The sequence below is a fragment of the Trichosurus vulpecula genome, chromosome 5 (genome assembly GCF_011100635.1).
Source record: "Trichosurus vulpecula isolate mTriVul1 chromosome 5, mTriVul1.pri, whole genome shotgun sequence".
NCBI classification, from domain to species: domain Eukaryota; kingdom Metazoa; phylum Chordata; class Mammalia; order Diprotodontia; family Phalangeridae; genus Trichosurus; species Trichosurus vulpecula.
Window position 1 is genome coordinate 135,354,262 of NC_050577.1, and position 16,824 is coordinate 135,371,085.

The 16,824-nt window shown below is 36.3% G+C and overlaps 1 protein-coding gene across 1 annotated transcript in view; it reads left to right on the plus strand.

Moving 5' to 3' along the window:
- The window catches only part of TFEC (transcription factor EC), a 205,604-nt gene extending 190,653 nt beyond the window's left edge, over positions 1-14,951 (plus strand). The window contains exons 6-8 of the mRNA XM_036760636.1: positions 6,467-6,542; positions 13,411-13,558; positions 14,477-14,951. Coding sequence (XP_036616531.1) covers positions 6,467-6,542; positions 13,411-13,558; positions 14,477-14,857 — 605 coding nt within the window. The 3' untranslated portion in view covers positions 14,858-14,951. The remainder of the gene's footprint in view (positions 1-6,466; positions 6,543-13,410; positions 13,559-14,476) is intronic.
- Positions 14,952-16,824: the final 1,873 nt, after the last annotated feature.

Here is a 16,824-nt window from a genome sequence, read left to right on the forward strand (position 1 = left end):
GTTTCCTCTAACAATATTAAAGATACCATAGTCCTGGCAAATGTAATCCTTGTAAATATAGCTCAGATGAATGCATATTGGCCAATTGTATCACCTAATAAATTGCTAAATTGAGAAAAAAAGACAATTTTAAAAAGAGGGTGTTGCCTTTCATAACACATAAAAGTGTACAGTGTACTTAAGTTCTCAAGTGAGCTTGACTAAATCAGTAGGAGGTTTTATTGTCCAAGCAACCAAATTCAACAAAATGAGAAAAAAGTGAAGGGTGAGCTGTATGTAGGATGGTGTCTATGCATAGACAGCATGTCCCTGAAATGTTTGTAGATGAGAAGCCTTTCTCAATAGAAGAAATTACCTTTTGACCTCAGTTCCCAGGATTGCTTGTCTAAGGGGTCATTCACACATTCCATAAAGAAATAAAAAACAACATTCATATAGCTGGAGCAGTGTTTGGTGCTCATGGCTCGGCAGTGCTAATATAATAAAAATGACAAGACTGCCAAAGTTAATTTATGCTTTGAATGCTATACCAATCAAATTATCAAAGGGATATTTTATATAACTTGATAAAATAATGACAATTAGTTTAGAACAATGAAAGATCTAGAATATCAAGGGTAATGATGAAAAGAGGTAAAGACAGAGGAATAGCACTTTCAGACCTCAAACTATATTACTGGTATCAAAACTGGTTGGTACAGGTTAAAAAATAGAAAGGTAGCTCAATTGAATAGACTAGACAAGGGAGAATCAGAAACAGTGGTATTCAATGAACCAGTTTTTGGTAAAGTGGAAAAAAACTTAGGAAAGAACTTCCTATTTGCTGGGAAGAACTATAAAAATTGTCTTACAGAATTAAGTTTAGACCAACACTGCATTCCACAATATGCCCTAAATGGTAAGTGATCATAATATTAAAGATTATAGTATTTTTTAAAAAAATTATAAGAGACACAGATCATTCACAGCTATGGGTAGTAGACATATTCTTAACCAAACAAGGGATGGAGGCAATTACAAAAGATAAAATGGATAACTTTAATTATATGAAACTGAAAAGCTACTACACAAATTTAACTCACCTAGGATAAAAAGAATAGTCAAATAGGGGAAAAAATCTTAGTGTCTCATTTCTCTGGTAAGGGACAAGAATCCAAAATGTATAAACAATTAGGAGATTTAGATGGTGGAAAAAGAAGCCTACTTTCTTGCCATATTTCCTCCATAAAGACACACCAGTCACTGTGAGTTATTTTTCTAGATTAGGGCAGCTTAGAGAGATGGACAAAGAGATCTTAGGATACTGGGGAAAGACAGTTTATCTAGAAGTACTTCCAACAAGGACCATTACAATGTCCTGGGACTGAAAGAGAACAAAGATTGAGCACCAGAGCAGGAAGCACTGGGGCAGAAAGAGATCTCAGAAATCCCTAAACTAGCATAGGGCACAAGAAAGGGGGCCATCTAGCAGCTGTCACCCATTACCCAGTTCTGGGTCACAGATCCAAGGGGGACAGGAGTAATGGCATGCATAGGCCCCAACTGTGTACTGGGCAAGGAACAAACTTCATAAGCTAAAGGTAGGTATGTGGCTCTGTTTCCAAGAGGAGAGCAGAGACTCAACTTTAGCCTCCAAGCCAGCATGGAAGTATTCAATGGAATAATCAGGACAGGAGTCCCATAACAAAGTAGAGTCTGCACTTCAGTTGATCTGAAGCTGCAGAGCCTCTCAGTTCAATAGTGGTGAAGTTGTCTACTAAATCTCCCTTCCAGGGACAAGCCAACAGACAGAAACATGGGTCAGAAACTTGCAGAGCTTGGGCTAGGGGGGTTGTGTGTGTGTGAGCAGACCTCACCCTGGATCACATCACTTTGAGAGCACTGCAAGCAAAGTATATAAAAGGAAGCTCAGGCCAGACATTCCCCTGAAATGCACAGAGCCCAGCACTAACAAATCCAAAGAAAAGAAATAGGCTAGAAGAATATGCAAATAAATATTGATCTAACCAAAAGCCATTCTCCTATAGCTATGTGGTCAAAGTAGATGAACAAATATTCCTCAAAAGAGAACTGAAAACTATTCATAGCCATGTGTTCCAAAATACTAATAAAAGAAATACAAATCAAAGCAACCCAGAGTTTCAGCTCATATCCAGAAAATTGGCAAAAATAAACAAAAGATAGCAACAGTCAATATTGGAGGTGTTGTAGGGAGGTGTTGTATATTATTGGTAAAGTGATGAATTGGTACAATCATTTTGGAAAGCAATTTGTAATTATGCAATAAAGTGACTGAAATGTCCAGAGGTTCCATTCCTGAGCTTATACTCCAAAGAAGTCATTGACAAGAAGAAAGTCTTTTTATACACCAAAATACTTGTAGCAGCACTTTTTATGACACCAAAGAACTGGAAACAAAACATATATCCAGCAATTGCAGAATGACAACAAATTATAGTACATGAATCTAATGGAATATTACTACTGTGCTGTAAGAAATGATTAATGTGACAGGTAGAGAGAAGTGGGGAAAGGTCTTTGTGAACTGAAGCAGAGGAAGAAAGCAACCTACACAGTAACCAGAACAATGTAATTGAAAAGAACAGTCACACACATAAAATCAGAACAAAACACAAAAACAAAAATAACACAAAATCATAAAGAACCAGCATGGCTCTAAATAAGACATATGGGAAGATGACCCACTTCACTTTTTTGCAGGGAAAGATCCACAAGTGTTGCATTTGCACATATTCTTGGACTTTTTTAATGTATTGTTCAGTCGTGCTGGTTTTTCCTCTTACTTTTTTAGGCTTTAAAAAATACTATTCTTTATATGGGATGGCTATCTAGATAGTTTCCCCATACTCTGCACTCTATGGTGATATAAAAAACAAAAAACATCAATTAAAGTCTTTTTTTTTTAAAGAGAAAATTGTGGTGTAGGGCAGATGGAAAGTTTAGGAATTTCTAAGAGTATGGGAAAAGACTGATGGTTGACATTAGAACTTTTCACAGATGCATTTGATTGGCTCACAGCTTATCAAATGAGAATACATGTAAAGTAATTTGCAGATGTCAAATGCTAGCTCTCTAGCTCCTAGTAGTAAATAGAAGAGAGAAGCTCAGGGAGGAGAGAAAAAGAGTTGGAACCTAGAAACTGAGTTGCTAAATGGTGCTAATGATATAGAAGGGAATTAGAGGTGGGTTGCATGAGAATAGCATGAGGGACTGCATTGACTTCTTTGTTGCACTATGGCTATGATGAAGGATATCCTCCTATATTATTTCATATTGACCTGGAGCATAGTACTCACTGGCATTAAATAAGAGGAAAGAAACTAGGAGTAGAAACTGCTATTAAGTCAGCTGACTATGTGCTCAATATTTGCTGACTTACTCAAGACTTTTAAAAAAGTAACTGTTTTAGTAAATGACCCAAACCAACTTAGATACCATATAGTGCAAAGGATTATAATAATTCTAGGGCTATTTCTAAGTTAGAGTAATTTTTCTATTTCTTTGAAGGTCATGTGCTTGAATTTTTATGGGGACAAAACATGTTTCAAATTTGAATGTAATGGTGACATATTGCAGTCTTGGCATTAGGGTGAAGAATGGCAGCTTATGGCTCAGTTCAGTATATTCAATTAAAATTTGAACTCTCTTGACTCTGGTCTTACCTTCCCTCCCCCTTCTCTGCAGTTTATATGCTGTCATGGCCATTTGCAGACTCACAGAAACATGGAATAGAAAGAAAACTTCAGAAGGGGCTCCTGAACCCCTCTCATAGACTCAGCCTATCCAAATTACTACTCACTCAGAAATCATATTGAAACTTATGGCCCTACTGATGTATTTGGAGCCTTTATAGAATGATTCATTCTCAGGCAAAGCCCCAGTAGATGCTGGCCACAGGTGCAGGTGCTCTGGCAATACTGACGCTCTAATGTTGGATACTTCTGCATGTGCTACTGGTTATTACTCAAACTATGAACTAAAGTATTATACTTATCTCTTTAAGAAATGGCTCTTCTTACCCTTAGTACTAACAAAAGAAGACTCATCTCTGCATCTGTTCCCCACTTGATTCAACTGCTAATTGAAATCAAAGCTCAGGACATGTTGCTGAACCATCCCGTATGATTACTTTTCATCCATTGGAAAGGGACTTAATTTGGGAAGTACTTGCTTCCCTTATTATTACACTTGCCTCTTAATCCTGAATCAGGTAGGCAACAAACTCCTCCTCCTAGATTTCTTCTGTCTTGGCAGCTTAGATATTAAAAGAGTCATTTAACTTAAAACAATATTGGTATCTGATTCTTAAGAGATTCAGCTGGAACCCTTGGTGCTCTGACTGTCTTATCTGCTTTTTAAGGGAGTGAAAACTTTTTCATCCATTGGAGTAAAACATTTTTACAACATAATGAATAAATTACTTTGAACATTGAAAACAAACTCACTTTTCACATATTACTAAAATTATAATACATTTCCTAACATTCTTCATTCAATTTTAAAGACATACATGGAGAACACTAGGCACTAGATTTCTCTTTCTAACTGAGGAACACAGTGGAAATTTTATGGAGCACTTTCTAATAACTGATGACATTTTGTGTATGGGGCTTTTAAATAACAAATAGATTGTAAAGAGACCTCAAGAGTAATCCATCCTACTACTCTGATGCAGGAAAAAGTCTTTTTCACCTAGAACTGAATCTGATTCTTTGGAGTTTGTTTCATATATGGGGGGAATGTTTGGATATGCTAATTACTATTAAGATACATTGTGAAATAATTTTCTTTTGTTATTCAGGCTTATCTTTAATTTTTCTTCCCTATCCATCAGAAAAACAACGGCACAAAAAGAAATACTATTGAATTGAGAATCAATTTTGTTCCACTTTTAGAGAAATTTTGGTGGGGTACTTCTAAAGGTGAAATCCTTTAGTCATGATTTGCTTTAGAGAGTGTGCTCACTAAGACAGCAGATAATCTTACAGGTTTATGGTATCTTACTCTCCTTCAGAGCAGATCCAAGTAATTCTAAAATGTCTTATTGATCTACTTTGGGGGGTTTGATGCATCCTTCCCCTCCCTTTGTTTAGGCTTCTTCATCCCCTTTTTAGGATCGCAGACTTAAAGAAGAAAGGGATCATTTAGTACAACCCTCTACATTTTAATTTGAGAAAACCAATATTGTGAAAGCATCAGTGACTTTCTCAGAATCCCAATGTAGTAAGGGGACAGAGGCAGGATTTGAACCAAGGTCCTCTGACTTCAAAACTAGCATACTTTCCTTAATACACCATCCTATTCCTTTCTTAAGAAGCTCAAGTCTATAAGTGATATGAAATAATTTGCTTGAAATCAAGAATGATCGGTGGAAGACTCTACCAGGGCCATGATTAGTTAATATGGGAAAAGTCCACTTATTCACAGTTATTCACAAAGTCCATTTATTAAGCACCTATTGTATATACTGTACACTATGAGAGACTAAGAAACCAGAAGAAGACAAAATGCATACCAAAGAAGTTTTTAAAGAACTTAGTCTATTTAAAATGCTTGCAGTAAACAGCAGCTTATAAAATGCTTCCTCACATTTTGGAAAGTTATAAATTAAAGTTGAACCTTATAATGCAAGTTACCTAATTGTCACTACAATAATAGAAAAACATAACACTTTGAAATAAGTAGTTGGCATGCTCCTACTATGCAACTAGCACTTTCCTAGTCATTGTGAAGACCACGAAAGCAATGTTAGGGATGGTCTCTGCTTCTCTAGGGGTTTATAGTCTAGCTGGTATCAATATGTGTATTGTCACACAATCAATCCTCAAATAGATCTGTGAGCTCATCTAGGAGGGTAGTCTGTCCAGTTATATAAGTGGGTAGCCCATCCTGTTAAACTCTTGTCCACTTCAATGTCTAAGTTCATCATGGGCTATTCATCCAATGTTTTAGGTTCCTTCCTCATTTTCTTTTAATATTGTGAATACCTCAGTGGAGTACACAGGTTGGCTAATGATTATCTATCATTCTCATCACATGACTAGTATATTTTCTTTTTTGTTCACATATTTTTGGAAAACAGCTCTGTTTCTCATCTGTTATTCTTTATTACTGCCTTCCCAAGCTCATAATAAGCTCATCTGTTTACACGTGCATATGCACATTCATATATACACACAAAGTCCAAACTACTGTGGGTGGTAGACTATACAAGGTACACAAAAAGAATGAAAAAAATTCACTTGAGGACCTTAAAATAATGCAGTATCAGGATCTTTCTGGTTCTGGAACAATTACATACATTTTTTTCTTTTGTCTGTAACTCTTTTTGACTAAATTATAATCTTTGCCCACTGTTTTTCAAAGATCTTTTAAAAAGTTTACATCTAGTCAGAATTGCACTATGCTTTAACGAGAATAATCAATAACGTTTCTTTTCTAATAGTTGAAAGAAGAAGAAGGTACAATATTAATTACCGAATCAAGGAGCTTGGCACTCTTATTCCAAAGTCTAATGATCCGTGAGTTCAACAATCATTTCTATAATAATGTCTATGGTTTCAATACTGGGGGAAAATGGAAGAACCAATGACTAGGAAACTAGGTGGCTCAAGGAAAAGATAAGGATATTACAGAAACCCATTTTTAAAAATCCATCCCAGGCTGACAGCTGCTAATGGTCAATGTCATCACAGAGAGTTGTTTTATAAATCTATAGGAAATGAGTAGGTTGTTTCCTTCCAGGTCTCAGTGAATTTCTATATATTGTCAATCCCAGTGGGAAGATCCAATGCCATTCAGAAGATGGACTGATTTAACCTGTTTGATAGTGATTCTGTACATCAGCACATAATATTGTTGGGCCATTTGGAGTAAACCTGAACTGTCCAGTTGTCTCAAAGATTTGGAGTTACAGAAAGGGGAGAAGTTATTATTTATCTAAGTTTAACTCCTATAGCTCAAATGATGAGGTGAAATTTTAAAACTTTTGTGGGATTATATAGACAGAAACTCAACAAAACTGATTGTTTGGTGCTCTGCAACCCTAGAAGCCTGTTATTGAACACAGTCTTTACTGTTCAACTGATTGTGTTGTACTTACATACTTAGTCTTGGGAAACTATCAATACAAAACCTTTGAAGATATTACATAAATGATTTTGGTTCATGCTATTGTTAGTTGATATGCCTAAGAAAATGGATTCATTTTACAACTGTCAACATGTAAAGCATGTAAAGATTCAAGATCTATCCATTCACCTATTGAAATCCCTCTCTTAGTTTGAGGTCTCTTCCATTAAATCTCCCCCAATCACACAAGCTCCTTGAATTTTGTTTTTAAGAAAACTTTGTCTGGATCTCTCCTTCCTCCCATCAAATACCATGTTAAATTGTATTTATCTGCCCTTATGTCCTATACCCCTTCCTTACTTATTTGAATGAAAGTTTCTTAAGTGTAGGAATTTTGAAATTTTTCATATTTTTTTGTCCCCACACCTAGTATAACTATCTGTCCCTAATAAATGTTTATTGAATCTAATTGCACTAATAGAGAATGTGTATAACCCATTACCACTAGAATTAAGAAAAACTTTAAAAATTAATATTAGTGTATTAATAGAAGAATGTGGAATAGAGTTATAGCATTTCAATTTGGGAAAGCTATTAGAGGTCATCTAGTTAACCTTCTCAATCCAGATGAGGAAACTGAGGCCCAGAGAAAATAAGTGACTTCTCCAAGGTTACGCTGTATTCTGATTCAAGTCCCCTTTCTACTATGCCACACTCCTTATAACCTCTACATTTGCCTGGCCCTTATTTTATAATTGAAAACTCAGAAGAAACAAAAAAATAGAAAAAGTAGGAGAAATACAAAGCTACATGATGGAAAGACTTGGTTGAATTTAAAATAGATTTACCTATGGATGGATGGAAAGGAGAGGCCCTATTAACAATGGTTCAAACTCATTTTGTGTAATATGAAAAATAAATTTAATACAGAAATACATGCCTGAACAGGATGTTAATTAAGGAACATCACTTTAAACATTCCCTGGGTGGAGGGGACTTTCAAAAAAACTTTCAAAAAAGTTTTTGAAAGGAAATTATCAAGTGGAGGGTTGTGGTGAGCAACTCCTCGTTTTTTCTGTTCCCTTTCCACTAAGTCATAGTCTGTCCAAAAATAACCTTGAAACCTCTTTGTCTCCTCACTACCACAGCAGGTCTGAAGCTATACTTAACAGAGAATGCATACCTATCTCTGACATAGAATGTAATACTTTTATCAGGTCAAAAAAAAATCTCCTAGTTATAATAATCTACGACAGGGTTGGGGAACCTGCGGCCCCGAGGCTACGTGTAGCCCACAAGTGCGGCCCTTTGCCTGAAGCCACACTTGAGGATCTAGAGGGCCACATATGGCCTTGAGGCCGCAGGTTCCCAACCCCTGATCTACAAGATCACTCCAGCCTCATCCAAAGTCGTATCGGAGTCAGCGGTAAAATTTTCTCATGTTACTTGGGAGGGGGAATGAGAAAAGGGAGGAAGAATGCTTCTCCTCTAGCTTTTAATTGGTATGAATTAATCTATTGTTATCTAGCTACTATTTTTACTACTTTGAAAAGCAGAAGGGACAGAAAATGGGCTGGGGGTGGAGGTGAGGGGGAGGGAGGTGGCAAGGAGGTGGGAGAGAAACATTGTGTGCTAAAGAGAAGGCTCAATGAGGTGCATGGCCAGCAAGTCTAGGCCCCAGTGGAACTGGTGTTAGGATGGTGGTGTGGGATTCCAGACTGCATACTAAATTTGTAATTGCGCTTAGCTTACTCAAGCCTGTGCCTATATCTAGTTTAAATATTTTGACAGTCAAGCAGAGGGAGGACAGGGTAAGGGATGCTAGTCAACATGTTAGTCTTGAGACTTATTTATCTTACAGAGAGAAAAAGGTCAATGCCAGGCCAGTATTTATTAAATGCTGACTATGTATGTGCTAAATAGTGCAAATGGAAAGAAAGACAAAAACATGGTCCTTGTCCTCACAGAGCTCTAATTCTAGTGGGAGAGACAACATGCAAACGACTATATACAGATAAGACAGACACAGGCTACATAGAAGGTACTCTCCCAAGGAGATGCATTGGCATTAAGGGAATTGAGAAAAGGCTCTTTGCATGTAGAAGATGGGATTCTAGCTGAATTTTGAGGGAATCCAGAGGATGGAGTTAAGGAAGGAGAGCATTTCAGCCATGGGACACAGACGGTGAAGACAGAGTTGGGAGATGCAGAGTGAGGAAGAGTAAGAAAGCAGGTGTTGCTGGATCATAAAGTATGTGGAGGGGTGAAGATATTGACACATTTCCAATTGTTTATTAGACACCTTCATTGGCTATGTGCTCTGGCATCTCTAACCCCCATATCCAAAACCCAACTCATTAACTTTTCCCCCAGACTAGTTCCTGTTCCTGATTTCCCTAGTTCTCTAATATTCCTAAAGCATAACTATATCCATCCCCTGATCAAAAGCTTTCAATGGTGATGTTGCCTACTGAATCCAATCTAAACTCCTTATTCTTTCATCCAAAACCTTTCATGCTTTGACTCCAAACTACCTTTCCAGCCCACTTCACATATATTTATGTGCATGTATGTATACAAATACACACTGTATGTGTGTGTATACATATCTATGCATACATGCACACGTGTGCATACACACACACCCCTGTGATTTTGTTGGTGTAAAGAGTTCCCAATGGAGAATTTCTATGATGCAAATAAAAACCTTGTTTGCAACTTCTAATGGAGTGGGAAACTACATGGCACAGTAGATAGAGCTCTAGGCCTTGAATCAGGAAGATCTGAGTTCAAATCTGACCTTTTACTAGAGGTGTGACCTTGGGCAAATCACTCAACCCTGTTTGCCTCAGTTTCCTTATCTGTAAAATGAGCTGGAGAAGGAAATGGGAAACCACTCCAGGATCTTTGCCGAGAAAACCCCCAATGGGGTCATGAAGAGTCAGACATGACTGAACCACAACAACAGTGGAGTGAGTTGTCTGAGGCACTGATAGGGGTAATGATTTTCTGGAGGGTCATAAAGGCAGTATGTGTCAGACGGAAGAATTGAATCTAGGCTTCCTGGACTGTAGAGCCAGCTTTCTGTGCACTAAATCATACTGCCTCTTTGGGGTACATTTTGTCTTTTATAGGTAGGGAAAACAAAGGTCAGAGAAATTATGACTTGCTCCTGATTGTATAGATAGTAAATACCTAAGTCAACAGTTGAACTAAAATCTTGAGTCTAAGAGCAGTGTTATTTCATGGTACCATAGAATTATGTGAATATCTTTTTGATATTTTATTGGAAAGAAAATGTGGAATTACAAGCAGAAAAGCATGTAGGTGAAAAATATGACATGGGAGAAAAACATACCACAAAGCAGTACTTTTACTAATGAGAAAGCTGTTTGACAATCTCTACCACCTAAATTTGTCATTTGGGAGCTGTTCTACCAAAAAAAAAGGGATTTTTCAGTCTTAAGGGATTTTCCTCCATCATGGTTATTTTCTCAGGTTGTTTAAATGATGACAAAGTGAAAAAAAAACCCTCATTCAGTATTCTTAGTCTTTCCACAATCACTATAATTTATACATCACAAAATTGATTAGTTTAAATTCATGAAATTGATATATTTTTTTCTTTGACTGTCTTCATAAATGACTTTAGTCTTGGGTTTATATAAAAGATGGGAATGACAGAAGCGAAACCATACTTTTAAATCTTGAAAAATATTTTAACTTCTGGCAGAGGGCAAAGGGGAGAAGAGAAGGGGGGGATATTTTATTTTTGAAAAATGTTCCTGAATAGTTATTTATGCCTAGATCTAGTGGTCATCCTCAGCCATTATTTTAGAAAAGATTCAGTATTACAGAGCAATCAGGTGCCACTCCCTGGTTACTAGCAGCTAGCAGAATTGTAGTAGCTCAAAAGAAACATGACATACCCAAATTTAAAGACATCTTCACTCCAAATGTTCCTATGGCCTATTCAGCCTATGGTAGAGCCTTCTGAGTTCCTATTGGTCTGATTAGCTACAGATGGACACACTGTACCTTGATCCCAACAAAGTGATGTATTTTGGTCCTTGTCCAGAATGAAGGGCAACTGCCAACCAACTAGCTGCTTAAAATTCCCTTAAGTGTCAGGTGAAAATTGCTTAAACAGATTAAAAAAAATCCTATAGAGTTTTTCAAAGAAAAGGATGTCAAGGATTAAACCAATTTTAAAGTTAGTGTTTTTGAGGTTATTGTGTAAGGGGTAATCCTAAGTTGAAGATAACTAACTATAGTTCTTATTCATAGTTATACTTCCTACCCCCATTTTGAAAGACTTAATTAGATCTAAATCATGTAACATAAAGCCTCTAAATCAGCAAAGGAGATTTTTTTTTTAACATAGGAAAGGAGAGACGATTCAAGAGCTAACATCTTGTGGTTTCTCTGCTCATGCTTACATCTTTAGGTCTGGAGTCTATCATATTTTTCAACCACAGGTCTTGCCCTATGTAACATAAAAGTGGCCAGCATTCCCTTATTAGGATAATAGAGTCAGAGATGGAAGGGACCTTATAACCATCTAGTCCAATGCTCTCCATTTATTAATGAGGAAGAGGACTCGAGGAAGTTAAGTGATTTGTCCAAGGTCACACAGGCAGCATCAAGCAGCAGGATTGAAATTCCAACACAGATCTCTCTGATACTAGCCCTTTTTGTGTTGTACCTTGATGCTTACCTCTACCACCAAGTAAGAATGTGGGAGGGGTCAATATGGTGAGATCAAAAGATATTATGCTTCTAAAAAGAAGTGATAAAAATTGTGGCTTCCCTCCACACCTTTATAATGTGACTGATGGAGGACACATTCCCAGTGCATCTGTGAAGAAGGGAACCCTAGGAGCAATTTTACTTTCACATCACTTGCAGTAATTTTTTTAAAAGGCATTTTAATTTTACAATAGCTAAAGTTGTTGGCTACATGTTGTCTACACACAATACACAAATCATTCATTTGCATGCCAGATGTCATGCATTCTACATATTACCACTGAACCTTTGAAGACTATATACTATGTTTCAGTGTAATTCATATATAGTCTGTGGGAATTGAAACCTAGCATGCCTCAACAGGCATTGAAAGAAATACAATTTTACTATTGTCTTATTTGTTTATTTATGCTGCATTAAAAAATCCCTACTGCCCATCAGCTAGAAATTGGGTAAACTTTTCCCACTAGATCTGCTTAATATGACACTTAAGGTATGCCCACTTTCTAGTGCATACATGCAAATCCTCATCCGGCATTGACTCTACTGATAGATGTTCTCAGGAATTAAAATCTATGGTCTGTTCCATGTTTTCAGATTTGGAGTTTCTTCTGTAATAAAAAAATATGTGTTTTAATAAAATGCACATTTCTTTCATTCAAACCTGAAAGATTAACAGGAAGTGACAAGCAGGGTGTTTTAGTGAAAAGCAAATTTGACTAGGAAGCAGGAGGCCATGGTTTTAATGCTACTCCTTCCATTAATTAATGTACTTGACCTTGGACAAATCACAACCTTCCTGGGTCCCAGGTTTCTCATCTGTAGAAGAGGCCTGGACAAACTAAACTAATCTATGGCTCTTGATTGCTCTAGAATTCCATGATTTTGAGTCTGTTGTGTTTATGTCATTTAGTCTTTTTAAATATCTGGTTTAAATAAATAACTAGCATTTTCAACCATTTTGCTGCATTTCACAAGGAAAGTTTTGCTAAATCATTTAAGAAAGTTTTGCTTTGTTAGTGATATAATACTAAATCACTAAACTGTGTGGTTTGTCAAAATCAATGAGGATCAGCACTGGTATGGACCCTTTATTATATTTTTTTTCTAATAAGCATAAAAGCAACCTTATTAGAAAGTCAGGTAAAAAGAGTAGTATATTTGAAATGATCTTAAAAAATTTAGGCTTAAGTCCTCAGTAATGTACATTTCCTAGTTCATTAATGCAGAAATACTGCACATAGATTTTAATCTCAGAGTTAATAATAAAAGCAATTTTCACTAAAAATATAAAAACTGTAATGGTAGAATCATGATATTGCATTTAGCTCTCCCACAAAAAGTCACTTTATTACTTTCTTTTGACACTTATTTTCATTCAGGGATTAATTTTACTATATAAGGGCTTCTTAACTATTCTATTAAAATTTCTATTCAGAAGCAATAATATCTAAGAGTGAATAATAGTCATGTAAATCATTATTTCATATTAATGTAAAAGATTTTGTAAGTTCTTATGAATTCTGCTGACATGCACAATTGTGAAAAGGTTATCTCTACATTCCACAGTGATATGCGCTGGAACAAAGGAACTATTTTAAAAGCATCCGTGGAGTACATCAAGTGGCTACAAAAAGAACAACAGAGAGCCCGAGAATTAGAACACAGGCAGAAGAAATTAGAGCTGGTGAACCGACAGCTTCTGCTTCGAATTCAGGTTTTTATGAGAACGTTGCCATGAACTGCAAGGCTTACGCACCGTTTTCCCGTCATCGGTTTTATTCATTGGCCTCATTTATTTTTTTCCTTATTCACTTTTTCCCCCTCCTCTCTGAAGGACAATTTGAAATGCCTTTGCAGGTTCACAGAGCAGATTGTTTCAGCTGGGTTTTAGTTATGAAATCCAAAAAAGTGATGACCTTAAAGGGAGAATGTATATATCTGGAGAACTAATTACAAAATTTGGAGAATATGTGACTATCCCATTCATAGAGCATATTTCCAGCCCAAAGGCACGCAAACATATACACACACACCCCTGTATACTAAGTAGGGCATTTATTTCTCAAAATAATATCGGACACTAAATTCTTCCCCTATTTTTTTTTCCTTTGGTAACATTCCTATGGTTTGCTTTGCCTCAGGACATGTTGTGCCAGGTAATATTAAGTCACTCATCACCTGTATGTGTGACACAAGGTACCTCAAGGTTTTTTTCCTCTGCTTAATATGGCACGAATGTTGCCAGGTATAGTATTTGCTAGCTTTACATAAAACTGTCCAGGACTATTGCGGGAAGCTATTCAATAGAAATAAATCATCAGTTTTTCCATAACTTTCCAGAGGCTCTGTGGTAATGTGGGACTGTCTTGTGTTCCTAAGGTTTCCAGGTAACAACAGGATTAGTGAGAAGAAGGGAGCTGAATATTTTTTCTTTTCTTTTCTTTTTTTTTTTTGGTTAGAAATAGACTGGTTTCTATCATGGGGGGGTGCAAATTGTAATTTTTAATAGTAATAATGCTTAATAGCATTCACAATACGAATTCCTATTAATCGTATGGGTCTCATTCTAGGAAGCATTACATTATAACATTTACTTTCAAAGTACTTATGGAATTCTTATTTCAAACTACAGGAACTGGAAATACAGGCTCAGGCACACGGTCTGCCAATCACCTCTTCACACGGTGCAATTGATTTGGTTGCCCACGCCACCAATCATCAGACCTATCCGGAGGATAAATCAGGACATTATTCCCAAGAACTGACTCTGGCTCAGGAATCAAGATCTGACCTCTGCGATGGATCCGTAGCTTTTTCTTATCCCCTGTCATACTTTACTGATTTATCATTTAGTGCTGCCTTGAAAGAGGAACAAAGATTGGATCACATATTACTGGATGATTCAATATCCCCATTTGGAACAGATCCTCTGCTTTCTGCCACTTCACCTACAGTATCCAAAGACAGCAGTAGGAGAAGTAGTTTTAGCACAGATGATGGAGATGAGCTATAAAAAAAAAACCAAAAAAACCAAAAACCAAAACTGAATAGACCCAATCTTCATATTGGGAAGGAATTCTCTGCTGGTGCTATGCGATTATGCTCTGAGTCTGGTATATTGCTGAGGTTTAATTTTTGTAACAGAGTAAGTTGTTCATGGCAAACTGGATTTTGAGGAGTGTTGCAGCAAAGGAGGAGAATGCTTGAAGATGCAAAATTAAGTTGGAGGAATATTTTTGGCTAAAGTTACCTAATTTGCATGGATACTTTTTTCTGTCTGCAGTTTTCAACCAATATTGAAATGGTTCCCAGGAATGGATGTGTGAAAATTATAACTAAGAAATAAACATAGGATATAGACTTCTACTTTGGAGCTAGCCCTGCACTGAAGTTTGAAAGTAGAAACTAAGCTAAATGCTTATGGACAGAATCGATTGCAAACCTCTACTCAATCTTATCCATTGCCCAACATTAAAAAAAAAATCAGTTTATGAGCAGGAAAATTGACAGATTTATGGTTCATTGGCTCCCCCTTGCCCTCTGGTGGACATGCTAATGAGAGCCCATAGCCAAATGGAGGCGTATTACAAAATGGAACATCTGCCCCCGGATAATTAGAATTAAATCTATAGTAAACACTGGACATTTTCCAAAGCAAAGTGCTGAAAATACCCATGTACTTTAACAAATTGTTCTTAATTCTTCTATCCATTTTCACTTCATTTGTTCTCACAGTCTCATAGTTTAGTTGATGATAGATGCATTTAGTCTAGAACAAAGAACTTGATACATAATTTTCCCATTCCACCACTCATGATAACATTTTTAAAAGTGAGTTCATGTTGCATCATCTCTAAAATGCCTGCCTCAAAAAATGCTATTTGGTTGTTGTTTTTTTGTTTTTGTTTTTTGCCCTTATAACTCTTTAGTCAACATGAGAAATCAAATTTTTTCTTTCTTTAATAGGAAAGAAAAGTGCTTGCTTGTAGGAAATACCATTAAATTATAATTAGGTGTCTATTTTGATTAGCAATAAATTATGACTTCAAGTGTTTCTTTAGTAGTCCACCTTTTAAAATTTGTGATTGTGACTAACATTAGGTATTAACTAAGTAATCATTGATGGAGACGATGATGAAATTATTAGGTGAACCAACAGATTTTAAAACTTCAACTTATTTCTATCCATTCCCAGAGGAAGGTATTACCTTTAAAGAGAACTTGACGAATTTTTTTTGAGTTTGGGTTCCTGTATTAATTTATGCAAATTTGTGTCTTCTGAGTATCTTTTGGATTTTAAGGCTTGAGTTACCAAAAAGGCTAACAGGGTGTACCTAGTTCATTTAAGCAAGCAAATCATTAGCAACTTTTTAATGAATACTTAGCAAGAGCTCAATGCTTAGCACTTTGTTATTCTTCACAAAGAGACAGAGGGAAGTATAAGACTTGGCCTCTGACATCATGAAGATTATACTCAAAGCAGTAAGACTAAAATACATGAGCCAGCATAAGACAAAATATAATTAACATCTGAAATACAGAGTATAGACTCCAACCACTGCAGAAAGTCAAAGGAGAGGAAGATCAGTGAAGGACAGGGTGACTAAGGAAGACTTCAAGGAAGAGCTGGAACTTGATTGGAACTTTGAAGATGACATGTAGGCTTTGGGGAAGATGGTTGTGGTAGTGTGGGTAGATGGAATAATATGAGCAAGGCAAAGAAAATGACATTCCTGACAAAGTTAAGAGTGCATTTAAGAAAATACTAGGAAATAAGGATGCATAAATTGGGTAGAAGAAATTATGGAAGGCCTTGAAAACCAGGTAAAAGAATTTAGATACGATAAAGCAGAAAATTATTACATCCTACAAAAAATGCTAGACTACGGTCAGGAACCATAGTTTAAAACATTTATGAAATGACAAAAGAGATTTTATCACTCATCACTTTATAGATATTTGTTACATTGAGTGAGTGAA